Source organism: Salvelinus alpinus, chromosome 27 (assembly GCF_045679555.1).
Source record: "Salvelinus alpinus chromosome 27, SLU_Salpinus.1, whole genome shotgun sequence".
Taxonomy (NCBI): domain Eukaryota; kingdom Metazoa; phylum Chordata; class Actinopteri; order Salmoniformes; family Salmonidae; genus Salvelinus; species Salvelinus alpinus.
In genome coordinates, this window is record NC_092112.1 from 14962570 (window position 1) to 14979395 (window position 16826).

The 16826-nt window shown below is 43.3% G+C and overlaps 1 protein-coding gene across 1 annotated transcript; it reads right to left on the minus strand.

Annotated features, from left to right (window-relative positions):
* Positions 1–10560: 10560 nt before the first annotated feature.
* prph2lb (peripherin 2-like b) lies at positions 10561–14184 on the minus strand. Its single transcript, XM_071369209.1, has 3 exons — positions 13607–14184; positions 12187–12433; positions 10561–10858 (listed from the first exon to the last, which is right to left on the minus strand). Exons 1-3 carry the CDS (start codon positions 14182–14184, stop codon positions 10613–10615), a joined length of 1071 nt encoding a protein of 356 aa, XP_071225310.1. The 3' UTR covers positions 10561–10612.
* Between the last annotated feature and the right edge of the window lie 2642 nt (positions 14185–16826).

Genomic DNA, 16826 nt, shown 5'->3' on the forward strand with positions numbered 1-16826 from the left:
GAGAAGAGACACGTGCGAGAGAGTTCAGGGAAACTCATACAGTGATCACTGTGACTCAGATCCATGCCTCCTTCTCAGGAGTGACAATTGAGATGTATGAGAAAATACACAACATTTCAATTTGGACACAAGTTATAAAGGAGATCTCATCTTGAATTTTGCTTTCCTATTGGTAGGTCCAAAAGGCTCCTTAACAGCTTCTACCTCCAAGCCTGTAAGACTGCTGAACAATTAATGAAATGGCCACACGGACTATTTACAGTGACACCCCCCCCCCCCTCCCTTTGTTTTTACACTGCTGCTACTCGCTGTTTATTATCTATGCATAGTCACGTTACCACTACCTCGACTAAACTGTACCCCCTATCAGGAATCAAGGTAAGACCCAAGTGCAGACTGTGTTTATTGTAACCACAGGGGCAGGCAAACGACAGGTCAAGGCAGGCAGGGGTCGATAATCCAGAGCAGAGGCCAAGGTACAGGACGGCAGGCAGGCTCAGGGTCAGGCAGGGGTCGATAATCCAGAGCAGAGGCCAAGGTACAGGACGGCAGGCAGGCTCAGGGTCAGGCAGGGGTCGATAATCCAGAGCAGAGGCCAAGGTACAGGACGGCAGGCAGGCTCAGGGTCAGGCAGGGGTCGATAATCCAGAGCAGAGGCCAAGGTACAGGACGGCAGGCAGGCTCAGGGTCAGGCAGGGGTCGATAATCCAGAGCAGAGGCCAAGGTACAGGACGGCAGGCAGGCTCAGGGTCAGGCAGGGGTCGAAAATCCAGAGCAGAGGCCAAGGTACAGGACGGCAGGCAGGCTCAGGGTCAGGCAGGGGTCGATAATCCAGAGCAGAGGCCAAGGTACAGGACGGCAGGCAGGCTCAGAGACATGCAGTGATCAGGGTCAGGACAGGCAAAAAGATAGACTAGGGAAAACCTGGTGCTGAGACAAAACCCTGGTAGGCTTGAACAAACAAGACAAACTGGCAGCAGACAAACAGAAAACACAGGTATAAAGACACGGGATAATGGGGAAGATGGGCGACACCTGGAGGGAGGTGGAGACAAGCACAAAGACAGGTGAAACAGATCAGGGCGTGACACCCCCATACGGGTATCCCCTGTATATAGCCTCGTTATTGTTATTTTTATTGTGTTACTTTTTATTTGACTATTTTACCTTAGTTTATTTAGTAAATATTTTCTTAACTCTTTCTTGAACAGCATTGTTGGTTAAAAGCTTGTAAGTACGCATTTCACGGTACACCTGTTTTATTTGGAGCGTATGACAAATAACATTTGATTTGATCTCTCGTTGTTACCGTGTCAAGTGATTGTGATACCAGACAGCTGCATCTAGGTTCACTACTCCTACCCCCAATGAAATATCGACCTATCAGCAGCATCAGAAACCATAAAACTGATGAATATAAAAATAGTTAAGAGTATAAAAATATAGAAGTACTAGGCCTATATTAAATTCAAAAGTTTCATCTTAAAGTAACTTTCCAGTGTTTCCATATTTCTATTATCAATTTCAATCAATTTTATTTTATATAGCCCTTCGTACATCAGCTAATATCTCGAAGTGCTGTACAGACACCCAGCCTAAAACCCCAAACAGCTAGTAATGCAGGTGTAGAAGCACGGTGGCTAGGAAAAACTCCCTAGAAAGGCCAAAACCTAGGAAGAAACCTAGAGAGGAACCAGGCTATGAGGGGTGGCCAGTCCTCTTCTGGCTGTGCCGGGTGGAGATTATAACAGAACTATGCCAAGATGTTCAAAAATGTTCATAAGTGACAAGCATGGTCAAATAATAATCATGAATAATTTTCAGTTGGCTTTTCATAGCCGATCATCAAGAGTTGAAAAACAACAGGTCTGGGACAGGTGGCGGTTCCATAACCGCAGGCAGAACAGCTGAAACTGGAATAGCAGCAAGGCCAGGCGGACTGGGGACAGCAAGGAGTCACCACGGGCGGCAGTCCCGACTCATGGTCCTAGGGCCCAGGTCCTCCGAGAGAAAGAAAGAGAGAAGGAGAAAATTAGAGAGAGCCAAGATTTTCAAAATGTTCATAAATGACAAGCATGGTCAAATAATAATCAGGAATAAATCTCAGTTGGCTTTTCATAGCCGATCATTAAGAGTTGAAAACAGCAGGTCTGGGACAGGTAGGGGTTCCGTAACCGCAGGCAGAACAGTTGAAACTGGAATAGCAGCAAGGCCAGGCGGACTGGGGACAGCAAGGTGTCATCATGCCCGGTAGTCCTGACGTATGGTCCTAGGGCTCAGGTTCTCAGAGAGAAAAAGAGAACGAGAGAATTAGAGAGAGCATACTTAAATTCACACAGGACACTGGATAAGACAGGAGAAGTACTCCAGGTAACCAACTGACCCTAGCCCCCCGACACATAAACTATATTAAATATGAACTATAATTATTTACAATAAAATGTGTGAAATAGTTTTCCTTCCAAAAAATGGTAAAGTATGTTAAAAAAACTGCTTTTCTGTGTTGGAATAGTATGGGCGTATATCGGTCATAAAGGTATTCATGATTGGCCAGCTCCTCCTCCTCTAGACTGCTAATTGGCTGGCTCATCCTCCTCCAAACGGTCTGTTTGAGATTAGGTTTTTATATTTTTATGCCTTGGCTACAAATATTAGTATAGGATGAGTCAACAACATTATTTGGGTATGAGTTAACAGATTATGAACTTTTAAAAGTGAGATTTTTACTTGACAGTTACTTTAAAATGAAATAATATGGAAAGAAGTAGAAGGTGCTCAACCAACGTGAGTAGAGATGCAAACTAAAAACGTGGACAGCAAACAGGCACAACGCTAGCTCAACATTAAACATGTGTGGGTTTTATTAGACAAGTTTAAAAGATTGACGTTTCGGCCTTCTTCAGAATAATCACAAAGGGAATGGACAAGTTCCTATAGGGCATAAAGAAGACAATTAGGGAGAAAAGATTATTCAGCTGGTGGTGCTAATGAGAGACAGTAACGTTCTTGCCCTTTGTGCTGCCCTTTCTGTAACGAATAATGTTTTGTGTTGCTACCATTATGTGCTGCTGCCATGTTGTGTTGCTACCATGCTATGTTTTCATGTGTTGCTGCCATGCTATGCTCTTGTCTTAGGTCTCTCTTTATGTAGTGTTGTGGTCTTTCTCTTATTAAAAGGTCCCCAGGAGGAATTTTGGTAGGCCGTCATTGTAAATAAGAATATGTTCTTATTAACTGACTTGCCTAGTTAAATAAATAAATAAAAGGTAGACTGTGTGATATTAGGTTGCTTCTTGTGTAAATATTTTCAGTCTGGATTTTAATGATTTGTATGCTTAGTACTCAGGGTGTGGTGTGCAGTGGTCAATGTCGCCACCTAGTGATGAAATATAGAAGTGAAACCAGTAAACAACTAAAACTGGAAAGCTTTTGTTCAACTACAGTAGGTGTAATTGACATACAACCACTACTATATAATACATGTTGAATATGTTGTGTATTGAAAAATAAACAACAAGACTAAGCAAAACTAAGGATAACAACAAACATCAACAGCTCAGGCAAAGAGGTCTAACTGGTTTGGACAACAGTTAGTGAGCTAGTAAGCTCCCTCCACGTGTAAAAACACTAGTGTTATTTAATGTAATGTCTTGAGACACCATTTAGACAGCACTTGACAACATTCTATCAACATACTTTTACTCAAGAATTTATTCATTAAGCAAAGAGTGAGAGAGAGTCATTGAATCCTGAGAAGTCTGAATAGAGAAACTGTCTCTCTGGGTGGTCAGAATCACATGCAGCCTTTTCAGGGTCAAGGGTCATGAGGGTCAGGGTCATGAGGACATTATGCCAAGCGAACAAAAATGTTTGTGTGTTCTGAAAGCATCTGTCACCCAGCGCCATGTCTGCACCGGTGACATGTTTGAAAGCTTGTTTTGTGGCCTTTGTTGAGGGGATTGCAATTATTTTCACAGCCTGCTGTCTCAGAAACTGTATCTGAAATAAACAAACACCAATCACCAGGATAGAAATGGATACATTCTGGGGGACTATTAATAAAAAAAGTCAATGTCAATGGAATTATAACATTATACTTGTAGTTGCTGAATCACTTGCTCGCCATTCTGATGGTGACACCTTCAACAATCAGAACGGATTCGTCCTTGTCCGAGGGGAAGATTGTTTTTGTGAACATGACCTTTTGTTCAACTTCTCTTCCGCTCCATTGCAACCTGGGAATCTAGTTGGCACAGTAAGGGATGTATGTGGCCTATATACAATGTGTAGGTTGTGTGTGTTCTTACTCGAGGCAGCCCTGCATGACCCCCCCCCCCCCCCCCCCCCCAGCCCTGATGGCAGGGGAAGGTATAGAAAGGACAGCATTCACACAATAACTCATGCTTTTGTTTATTTGGGGAGGTGTATGCAGGCCTGGTTTGTGAGCCATGGAATGGATGGATTTTGACTATTATTAATGGGACTTGGGAAAATAACAAATCTAAGTGTGGTGCAGTAGCTGATATGAGTGTGTGGGATCCGGACGTAGAGGCTGATTGTATGCCCAGAGGAAGGCTGGAAGTTTTTAAACTCGCTGGCGTCTGATTCTGTAGGACGACTGACCCAGAGACAGAGAGCATGCAAGGTACACTACATGACCAAAAGTATGTGGACACCTGCTTGTCGAACATCTCATTCCCAAATCATGGGCATTAATATGGAGTTGGTCCCCCCTTTGCTACTCTATACCATCTACTGCATCTTGCCTATGCTGTTCGGCCATCGCTTATCCCCTTTTCCTCCCCAATTTTTGATATTGTATCATTGCTGCAACTAAGGACTAAGGGTGCCACTACAACCTGGTTCGATCCCAGGCTGTGTCACAGCCGGCCGTGACCAGGAGCTCCAAAGGGTGGTACACAATTGGCCCAGCACTTTTAGGGGAGAGTAAGGCTGGCAGGGCATTTCTTGGCTCCTCGCGCTCTAGCGACTCATTGTGGCGGGCCGGGCGCCCACAAGCTGCCTGTGGTAGACAGTCAAACAGTGTTTCCTCCGACACATTGGTTTGGTTAACTTCCGGGTTAAGAGAGCGATGTGTTAAAGGGATACTTTGTGATTTTGGTTATGATGCCCTTTATCTACTGACCCAGAGTCAGATTAACCCCTTCATCTACTGACCAGCTCAGCATTTAACACCATAGTACCCTCCAAACTCATCATTTAAGCATTAAGACCCTGGGTCTCGACCCCACACTGTGCAACTGGGTCCTGGACTTCCTGACAGGCTGCCCCCAGGTGGTGAGGGTAGGAAACAACATCTCCACCCCGCTGATCCTCAACACTGGGGCCCCACAAGCGTGCGTTCTCAGCCCTCTCCTGTACTCCCTGTTCACCCATGACTGCGTGACCATGCACGCCTCCAACTCAATCATCAAGTTTGCAGACGAGACTACAGTGGTAGGCTTGATTACCAACAACAACGAGACGGCCTACAGGGAGGAGGTGAGGGCCCTCGGAGTGTGGTGTCAGGAAAATAACCTCACACTCAAAGTCAACAAAACAAAGGAGATGACTGTGGACTTCAGGAAACAGCAGAGGGAGCAGCCCCCTATCCACATAGACAGGACAGTAGTGGAGAAGGTGGAAAGTTTTAAGTTCCTCGGCGTACACATCACGGACAAGCTGAAATGGTCCACCCACACAGACAGCGTGGTGAAGAAGGCGCAGCAGCGCCTCTTCAACCTCAGAAGGGTGAAGAAATTCGGCTCGTCACCAAAACCACTCACAAACTTTTACAGATGCACAATCGAGAGCATCCTGTCGGGCTGTATCACCGCCTGGTACGGCAACTGCTCCACCCACAACCATAAGGCTCTCCAGAGAGTAGTGAGGTCTGCACAACTCACCACCGGGGGCAAACTACCTGCCCTCCAGGACATCTACACCACCTGATGTCAAAGGAAGGCCAAAAAGATCATCAAGGACAACAACCACCCGAGCCACTGCCTGTTCACCCCGCTATCATCCAGAAGGCGAGGTCAGTAAAGGTGCATCAAAGCAGGGACCGAGAGACTGAAAAACAGCTTCTATCTCAAGGCCATCAGACTGTTAAACAGCCATCACTAACATTGAGTGGCTGCGGCCAACATAGTGACTCATCTCTAGCCACTTTAATAATTAGAAATTGGATGTAATAAGTGTATCACTAGCCACTTTAAACAATGCCACTTTATATAATGTTTACATACCCTACATTACTCATCTCATATGTATATACTGTACTCTATACCATCTACTGCATCTTGCCTATGCCGTTCGGCTATCGCTCATCCATATATTTTTATGTACATATTCTTATTCATTCCTTTACACTTGTGTGTATAAGGTAGTTGTTGTGAAATGGTTAGATTACTTGTTGGTTATTACTGCATGGTCGGAACTAGAAGCACAAGCATTTCGCTACGCTCGCATTAAACATCTGCTAACCATGTGTATGTGACAAATAACATTTGATTTGATGAAACCCTTTATCTACTGAGCCAGAGTCAGATGAACTCATGGATGTCCCGATCTTCACCCATCCGAGCCCGCTGGGGAGTTGCCTCAATGAGGCAAGGTCGTAACTACCAATTAGATACCACAAAATTGGGGATAAAATGGGATAAAATTGAATAAACAAATAAAAAATCTACCTTTGCCTTGCCTAGGCAGATATAGGCTACTCATTAGAGACCATTCACACATGCCTGTAGCGATAGTCAGGTAGCAATGACTATAAAAAAATGATCATGGAATTCTGTATTGTTCTGAAATGTAATACATTAAAATGTCCTTTGGAGGAAGGATGTTTGGTATATATTGGACTTTTTAACGTTAAAACATGAATGAAAGTGGCGAACTTGCTGACATTTTGGCCTTAGCCAGGCTTCCTGTACGGCACTATAACTTTCAGCCTGTAGATGTTACAAAGCAGGAATTGGTGTCATTTGAAGCTTGAAAAAAACGTAATCAAAATGATGTAGAAAGTAGAATGGACCTATGTATTTTAAAATAACCACTACTTTTCCCGTAAATCAATGAAGAAACAATCGGTCCAAAACATTTTTCATCCATTAACGGAAAAATCGGGGAAAAATTTTGCGACCTGTTAAATCTCAAAGTCCTGATATGGCCCTCGAGCATGAAGATGTTGCCCTATCCCTGGTCTATTGTGTGAATAATCAAAGAATGACAAATACTTAGTAAGTTTCCACTAAGGCTAGATTTGAGTCATTGGTGTACCGTTAGTCTACAGTATATGTGCTGTGTGGGTGAATACAAAGCCAGTACCTCAGCCTTCTGTCCACTTTGTGTGAACAACCATCCTTTACAATACTATGCATATGATCTCCTTTGCAAAATAGCGTCCAAAAAAATACGTTACTTTTGTAACTGCAGTATCTTGTCTACTGTGCAGTAATTTTGCAGTTTAACTGCAGTTCAACTGTGGTTATATAGCAGTTATACTGCAAAAACTGCATCCAAAATAACAATTACTGCACTGTAACTGCAGCCTTAAAACGGCACTATATTTTAGTAGGTCTGATGGCTGCATCAAAATTGGATGTCTGAACTGAACTAAAAGTCTGCCTCTGATGGTATGTCTGGATTTCTGCTTCGGTTTTGCCTACTGTGTGCCATTACTCAGTGCCATTTGTCAGGTTCTTAATTGGATGTGAAGTCCTGTGATGGATTGTAGGTGAAGTGTGGTGTAATCTCATTAATGGAGGGATTATGGCCTGTTGTTACTAAACAGGAGTCAGACATGATCTGTACAGCAGTTCCTAAACAACCAGAGACTCCCGTTTCTAGGAAAACTGTGAGAGTGGAGAACATGGTTTCTATTGAAGTGGTCAGGCCAGGTGATTTTGAAAACACTCTCCTGAACTTCAAAGAATTTGTCCAGAAGTATGATATCGGGAAATCTTCAGTACATTTTATTTTTTTTATATATTTTTTTACAATTTATATAATCAAATGTGCAGCATGAAACTTTTAAGAGCTTATTTTAATTAAAATTATATTTTGGTCATTTCCAGATCAATAAATTAACACAAAGTAACCAATGTCTTTATTGCAATTTTTCAGTGTTGCACCCAACCTCTTAAGAAATGTCAGTATATTTAAATAGACATTGTAAAAAAAATAAAAATAACAATAGGCTTTATTATTTCCGGGTGTAAATATAAAATAGTTTTGTTTTCGCTGGTATCAATAAAGGTATACCAATGGATACAAATAATTTAAGCGAGATCTGAACAGTTTTAAAACTGTTTAAAACGTTTATCTTGTTTTAGGACTTTTGATCAGTGATTCACCTCCAAGAGCAACGTTTCCCAAAACTTCTTTGGTTTTTGCCCTAGCACTACACAGTGGATTCAAATAATCAAAGCTTGATGAAGAGTTGGTTATTTTGAACCAGCTGTGTAGTGGTAGGGCAGAAACTAAAACGTGCACCCAGAGGGGCCCCAGGACCGAGTTTGTAAAACGCTGCTCTAGAGGAGTACTCAGGGAGATTCTCCCCCTGAGGACCAGATTCCATCAAACCTGCACTGTGGAAACACCACATTATTCCTGCACAGCTAAACATGTTGTATTCTTTATACGTTCATTAGTCCCGGGTACAATGTTGTTTGAACGCAGTGCTGTTTTTCTGATTGGTAGTACTATTGAAAAGCAACTTTCTCCCATTTAATTCTCTTGATTTAGGCTCCTGAAAAACATAGGTTCCTTGAAGGCTTTGCCAAAACATGAAAATGAAAGCTAGTGTTTACAGAGTAGTTGTCACTTAACCATCCACTATAAGCTATAAAAATAAAGAGAGTTGCACAGTCTATATATAAACTCACAGTAATTTATTGAGTAAATCACCAACGTTTCGGTATCTCTGTGCCTTCATCCTGAAGAAGACTCTCTTAATGTTTTTATAGCTTCTAGTTTATTCACCGTTAGTCAACACCTCTACATAAAACCATTTTCAATGGGTGTGTGCCAGCTCATGTTTTTTATTCAAGTTAACTGTCCACTACCATGACATTATAATTACTGAATTTTCACATTTCTAGACAATGAACCTGTACAAATCACATTTATGGTGTGAGCCTGATAACCTGACAATAGTTGTGAGTTGTGCTTACTTGGTTATTTCTCAGTTATGAAAGGTCCCGCAAAAGAAAACATGGGACCAAATATTCTCAAGTTGTGTTAAAACTCTTGTGTTTTATTAAGGCTGCCCTTAATATCTTGTGTGGGCAGAGGCACAAGAGAAAGATAAATACGTTGCCTATGGTCACAGTCAGTCAAAAAGACAGCAGAAACCGTTCAGGCAATGTCCGACCAAATCATGTAAAATGGTTGAGGGAGTGTGGCTCAATAAAACACGTTAAATGAAATAATCTGTGGAATATAATTTTCCTGAAAGAGTCCAGTTTGTTCATGTAGCCTTTTCATCAGAAATATATGCAAGAGACTGGCCCTCCTCTTCCAGCTCTATTTGAACCATCTGTCTTACAGTTCTATATCCCGTACGTCTATTCTACATTATAAACTGGGTGGGTCGAGCCCTGAATGCTGATTGGCTGACAGCCATGGTATATCAGACTGTATACCATGGGTATGACATAACTTTTATTTTTACTGCTCTAATTACGCTGGTAACCAGTTTATAATAGCAATAAGGCACCGTGGGGGTTTGTGATATATGTCCAATATTCCCATGGCTATGTACTGTTTCCTAGCACTCCACGTTGCGTCGTGCCCAAGAACAGCCCTTAGCCGTGATATATTGGCTATATACCACACCTCCTCGGGCCTTATTGCTTAAGTAACCCATAATACAAAAAAAGTTACACACAGGAGATTGAGTTGAAGAAACTGTAGAAGGCAATTCAAGTTTGCTGTTTCCATTTCCCTTTATACAATTTGTTAAACAGTTTATGTCCATCACTTTCTTGCACAGGAGGTTGGTGGCACCTTAATTGGGCGTGGACGGGCTCGCGGAATAGGTGGAATGGTATCAAATACATGTTTGATGCCATTCCATTAGCTCCTTTCCAGCCATTATTATGAGCTGTCCTCCCGTCAGCAGCCTCCACTGCTTTCTTGGCATAATTGTTGCCCATGACATATGGCTCATTATGACATCATCTTTCACTCAGACTGTTCCATGTCCATTATGTCTATGGGGTTGTAGTACTGGGTTGTACACTAGTTCGACCCCGTCGACCCCGTTGCCCTGCTCCCCTTCAGTTTAATGGCTTAAGTATGGCACAATGGCAAAGTTGCAGCCAGTTCATATTCTTAAACTGTTAAGATGATGCAGGTGTTACAGTATCATGTGACAAAGCAGGCCATTTTTCAGAGCACGCTCTGCATAGGCTGTCCTTGATCCTGTTTGTGTGTCTTTGCGGTGCCCTGCTGCACTCGCCACTTTCACCTTTTGATCCCTCAGTTCACAGCTGTCGCACGTTTAATCTGGAGACAGATCTGCCATCCAAAAGGCTTACACCTAATGACAATGGGACTTGATGCCCATTTGCGTGCCTCAGCCCTGGCCCAGGGCTGCTGCGCTATGCTATCTAGCCACAGGGATCTGGCAAGTGGACACCTCTTGCTGAGCGGTGCTGGGCACATCGATGTTAGGATCATCGTCCACCTGGTAGCACTTGCCGAGGTTCTTGATGATTTTGAAGTTAGAGCGCGCCGTTTGGGCAATGCTGTTCTCCAGGAGCCAGCCGTCAGACTCCAGGTCGGGGTCACCCTGCCGTAGAAGGTTCTCCATAGCTGTCTGGAGATACCGGACGCCCGTCAGCACCCATAGCTGTTGGGAGAGAGAAGGGATAAGATGTCACTCTATCTCGTTACTACCTTGTAGCGCTACACTACCAGAGAGACAGAAAGAAACGATCAGCCACTTGGAGGAAAATGGAAGTTGAATTACACCGTAGATATCTCTTCGACCACAGACTTCTCCCATGGCCCCAGTGAGGGTAATGTTCCTGTGCTTCTCGGAGGCAGTACTGTCTTTCGTGGCTGTCCCCTTCTAAGGTGATCAGCCCCTGGACAAATTGGTCTTGGGAGAGTTGCACCTCCCTGGAGACTGGGTACACCAATTGTCTTGCCCTCGGGGCAACCTCCTCTTCCGTAGTTTGGTCACTGGACTGGAATATCTGTCTGTCATCCTGAAGCTTTGTCTGGCCTGTAATGATTATATGCAGGAACTAGGTGAAGTGCACTAGTCCATTCCCTTGCATAGCTACCCACCAGTTTAGGTGTGCCTGACCTTCATTTTTTGCTATCGAGTTGATTGCTCAGGTTTAAGCCATGTGTGGGGAGTTAGATAATTAGCCCATAGTTCACCCATGCGTCCAGTCTCCCTGAGTAGTAGTTCTAATCATATTTTATTTGATTTAGCTCTGTCTTTTAAACTAAAGTGTACTTAACTAAATATGATAATTTAAACTAATGAATGCAGTTAACATAAATCATGTTTTTTATTAACAAAGTAAAGTTCAGCTAATTAAATGTACATTCTCATTGGTTAATTGTTATGGCTGAGGTTTAGGCCTAAGTTATAAATGGTGTCATTTTCTCTCAAATCGAGGTTGAATACCATTTTACAATGTGCTCCATATCAGTTTGTTTGTTTTAACCTGTATGTACAGACAGTTGATTTTAGCTGTACTGGTAGACTCCCTTTAGTCCCAGTAAGGGGGAGAGTTAAACTCTGTTTAGAGTTGGAAAAGGGGTAATCCCTAATTATACTGTTTACCATTTAGGCCCTAGTCCTAGCTGCAGTAGGAACCCTATTGAGGGGCTAAGCTTAAGACTCGCCTTCTTCGTCATTTTTTCAGAGTTTTTTGTATCCTGAATGTTACTGCGATGAAACGGACTGTTTTCAACGCAAGCCATGTTTCCCGAAAATCCTTCATTTGCGATAAATCAAGTACTATTTTCCTACAACCATGGGTCCTCCTCATCCCTACCTATTACTTCCCTACTCTGGGTTCTATTCAACACTACCCCATAATTATTAATAGTATCACCATCACGTACCATGTCATGTCCAAGTTAATAGTGACTGTAGTGACAATAGTGACTTATTCAAAGTACAGGATAAGAATGGAGTTTTGTTAATGTAAAGCCAACCTCAAACAACCAGATGATGAGCACGATAAAGCCGATGGACTGCATGATGTTGGTGTAATGGTCCAGCAGGACCTGACGGCAGCCCCTCGTCCACAGGTTGCGCTCCTCCGTCTTCCAGTCATAGTTGTAGTGGGCGGAGTTGTTGGTGACCTGGGTCTGGATGCAGGGTCGTGGAGAGAATGTGTTACAGCAGCTAAAAGGCACTCCGTCCATCAGGTACTTTCCCTCCACGTTACTCCTCAGACGGCTGCAGGAGAGAGAGTGAGATCTTTTAAGCCATTGTGCTTAGTCGTATTTTGGCATAAATCTGTCTTGCTACAGAATCTAAGCACAAACATAGACCTATGACTTTACTGATGACAAATGTTTGACTTTTTCTCATCCATTTAACCCCAACTTCTGCATCATGAAGGAATTGATGAGGGAAACTGTCCATCTTACAGTGCCCCTTCCCAAACCAGACAGGTAATGCATGCTAGCTGTTAGCAATGGCTCCTGAAACTCCCTTCAGCTCATTTAAAACTGCACACAGAGACATACAAATGGTATCCATGAGTTCATCTGACTCTGGGTAAGTAGAAAAAGGGCTTCATTGCCAAAATGACAATTATCCCTTTAAGGTTAGGTTAACTTAAGCATTTACTCGGGAGGAAAACATTACATAGATTGGCCATATTGAAAAGGTAGATCAATTTAATATTGGACTTCCATCACTATTTAAATTTTTTACCTGGGCTTTGAATCTGTTTGTATAAGTCACTTTGATACAGTAAAAAAAAACAAAAAAAAAAACAAGACCAAATATTGAAAGATACATTATTCAACCTGCCGGGTATGGTAATTTCCTGTCACAGTGACCTCCTGACTCCTACTGGATAAGCCTCTCTCGTAACCTTTGACCTCACCTTTTTCAGTCGATACAGTGTTGCTGCTTAACGGTTTGACTGGGCGGCTTAATGAGGAGGACTGGTGTTGGCAGCTGGTAGCATCTGCTTCCAGTATTGTTATGTGTTAGTATGTATGTTGTATTTAGTATGTATTTTGTATTTAGTATGTATGTATTTTGTCACAGTCTTGCACGGCACCTTTTGTTTTAGTTATTCACAGGTTCAATTGGATTAATCAAGTACCTTCAACTCTGGCCCTCTCAGATGGCTAGACTGTGGCCCTAATGGCTGGGTAGACTCTAGCACTGATGGCTGGGTAGAGGGGCCAGAGAGGACCAGAGCTGGGTAGAGGGGCCAGAGAGGACCAGAGCTGAGTAGAGGGGCCAGAGAGGACCAGAGCTGGGTAGAGGGGCCAGACAGGACCAGAGCTGGGTAGAGGGGCCAGACAGGACCAGAGCTGGGTAGAGGGGCCAGACAGGACCAGAGCTGGGTAGAGGGTGGTGAGGGTGGGTACTGTACTCCTTTATACTTACTCTGTTACTTCACTGTGGGTCATGTCCAACCAGCGGTTGTTGATCCACTGAACATGGAACCAATCGCGGAAGCCAGCATTTCCGCAACACTGGAATTGGATTTGCAGCAAATCCACTGTGCGTTTGAGATAACATCGTCCCGGCGTGCCTGTGTCCTTGTAGTAGAGCATGGCGTTACGCAATCCCAGAAATAGTGACTCCTCCAGTTCGTTCCTCATGCTGTAGCACATGAGCGCACCCACCAGGATGCAGAAGGTAAAGAGGAAGGTGCACACGATGTACGGTAGCATCAGCAGCTTCCATCGCAGGAACTTGGTGGTATCAACGCAATCGTAGCAGATCTTGCCGCCCAGGAAGTTGATGACGCAGGCCACCAGGCCCGTGGCGATGAGCATGTCGGGCACTGAGTGGACATCAGCGGACATCAGCTCCTTCCGTTTCTGGATCTCCACCTTCAGGAAGAGGCCCAGGCTGAAGAGGATGATGCCCGTTAACACAGAGATCCAGTTGAGGACCCACAACACCAGGGCTAGCTTGCCCCGAGTGGTCTTGGTGAACGTCACCTTTAAGACCGCCATTTTGTCTACGTATCCTGTCAAAGTCTGCCCTTCTCATCCAGAAGATACAAGTAGGTCCAGTGGTACAGTGGTTTGGAGGGCAGAAGGGAGAGGTGAATTCTGGAAAGGGTAAGGGCTGTGGACCAATGGGGAAGAGGGATGGATGGGGGATGTAGAAAGGTGCCAAGCTATTTTCTGGAGGACCTCATAAGCAGCTTAGCTGAGGTATTTCTGTACTTTTGGCCGGTGGCCTTAGCCACGAAAGACAGCACGTCCTGAGAGCAACAAAAAGGAAAAAAACAACAGCAATTATGTTTCACATCACCATCGTATCACTAACAGACGTAATAACATTAATATGGAATCAAATACTAAATATGCTTGAAGAACATTTCTGTTCAAGTTTGCCAATAGCATTTCACCTTTTGACCCCATGCTACTTTGACCCCATTGTTATTGGAGAAGCAATAAACTATATTTGAATACTATGGAAATGTAGTAGAACTAAACAAAGGGATTGTGACGTGATGGTTATGCATTATAATCACTGTAGGCTTGTAGAGGCTGAAATGTGTGCTGTTGTAGTAACTAGTGCTAGTGCTGTGGTAGGCTTTAGTTTTACTTATTCAATAAGACTAATGACAAATCTCTGGGGAAAATAGAAGCAGGTTATAACAACTTCATAACCCATACAACCCCAGCAACAATATCTACGCACAACATCTACAGTTACCAAGTCAACAAACACATTTCCTTAGGCTTTTACCTGTAGCTCTATATCTGCAGCATTCACATTGTCAACCGAAGTCTTTGGGACCATCTTTCTGTATTTAGGTGCCTTTGATATTCCTTTTTGCCAAATGTCATCCTCAGAGAAGGTAAGGAGGTCTATCTCGACATGGACGAGTAAGATGGAGCCCGAGGCTGAAGAGAAGAAGAGTGGCATACATTTCCCTACCCTGACATCTCCTAGCCACAACTGTTAATCCCCTTAACATTAGTTTACCCCGTAATCTTAACACTCCCCACTTCCAACCACCTGGGCCAATCAGCATGCGTGCAGCACTTGGTGGCGTTTTTCTTCTCCTGTTCCTGCCCTCTTAAGTGTTTGTGTTTATGGGGGATACTTATCCCATGCAAAGCAAAAACACTTCTTACTTATCCACCATTGACCATGGTCAAACCTTTTCAATGACTCACCCCTAATCATTTTAGCCAGTGGAGCATTTTGAAATGGCTTTTTGATGTCTTATGTTTTTTTTGTTTTTTTGTTTTCACCTTTATTTAACCAGGTAGGCTAGTTGAGAACAAGTTCTCATTTACAACTGCGACCTGGCCAAGATAAAGCAAAGCAGTTCGACACAAACAACAACACAGAGTTACACATGGAATAAACAAACATACAGTCAATAATACAGTAGAAAAAAAGAAATAAGTATATATACAGTGTGTGCAAATGAGGTAAGATAAGGGATGTAAGGCAATAAAATAGGCCATAGTGGCGAGATAATTACGATATAGCAATTAAACACTGGAGTGATAGATGTGCAGAAGATGAATGTGCAAGTAGAGATACTGGGGTGCAAAGGAGCAAAATAAATGGGATGAGGTAGTTGGATGGGCTATTTACAGATGGGCTATGTACAGGTGCAATGATCTGTGAGCTGCTCTGACAGCTGGTGCTTGAAGTTAGTGAGGGAGATAAGAGTCTCCAGCTTCAGCGATTTTTGCAGTTAGTTCCAGGCATTGACAGCAGAGAACTGGAAGGAAAGACGGCCAAAGGAGGAATTGGCTTTGGGGGTGACCAGTGAAACATACCTGCTGGAGCGCGTGCTGCGGGTGGGTGCTGCTATGGTGACCAGTGAGCTGAGATAAGGCGGGGCTTTACCTAGCAAAGACTTGAAGATGACCTGGAGCCAGTAGATTTGGCGATGAGTATGAAGTGAGGGCCAGCAAACGAGAGCATACATGTCGCAGTGGTGGGTAGTATATGGGGCTTTGGTAACAAAACGGATGGCACTGTGATAGACTGCATCCAATTTGTTGAGTAGAGTGTTGGAGGCTATTTTGTAAATGACATCGCCGAAGTCGAGGATCGGTAGGATAGTCAGTTTTCCGAGGGTATGTTTGGCAGCATGAGAATGCTTTGTTGCGAAATAGGAAGCCGATTCTAGATTTAATTTTGGATTGGAGATGCTTTTAACATTGGACTTTAGGTATCTGGGGTTTAACTGTTTTGACTTCTGGTATCTGTCATGTTAAGCTTAAATGATGTTGTGTACAAACAGGGGTGGCATACAGTTGAAGTCGGAAGTTTACATACACTTAGGTTGGAGTCATTAAAACTCGTTTTTCAACCACTCCACAAATTTCTTGTTAACAAACTATAGTTTTGACAAGTCGGTTAGGACATCTACTTTGTGCATGACACAAGTAATTTTTTCAGCAATTGTTTACAGACAGATTATTTCACTTATAATTCACTGTATCACAATTCCAGTGGGTCAGAAGTTTACATACACTAAGTTGACTGTGCCTTTAAACAGCTTGGAAAATACCAGAAAATTATGTCATGGCTTTAGAAGCTTCTGATAAGCTAACTGACATCATTTGTCAATTGGAGGTGTACCTGTGGATGTATTTCAAGGCCTACCTTCAAACTC

Bases quoted from the DNA above. Each gene is read 5' to 3' on its own strand.
- prph2lb (XM_071369209.1), bottom strand. From the start codon at position 14,184: ATGGCGGTCTTAAAGGTGACGTTCACCAAGACCACTCGGGGCAAGCTA. The intron at 12,434-13,606 runs GTAAGTATAAAG...TCTCTCCTGCAG, and splicing joins ACCCACAGTGAAGTAACAGA to CCGTCTGAGGAGTAACGTGG. The intron at 10,859-12,186 runs GTTGGCTTTACA...CTCTCCCAACAG, and splicing joins TCATCATCTGGTTGTTTGAG to CTATGGGTGCTGACGGGCGT.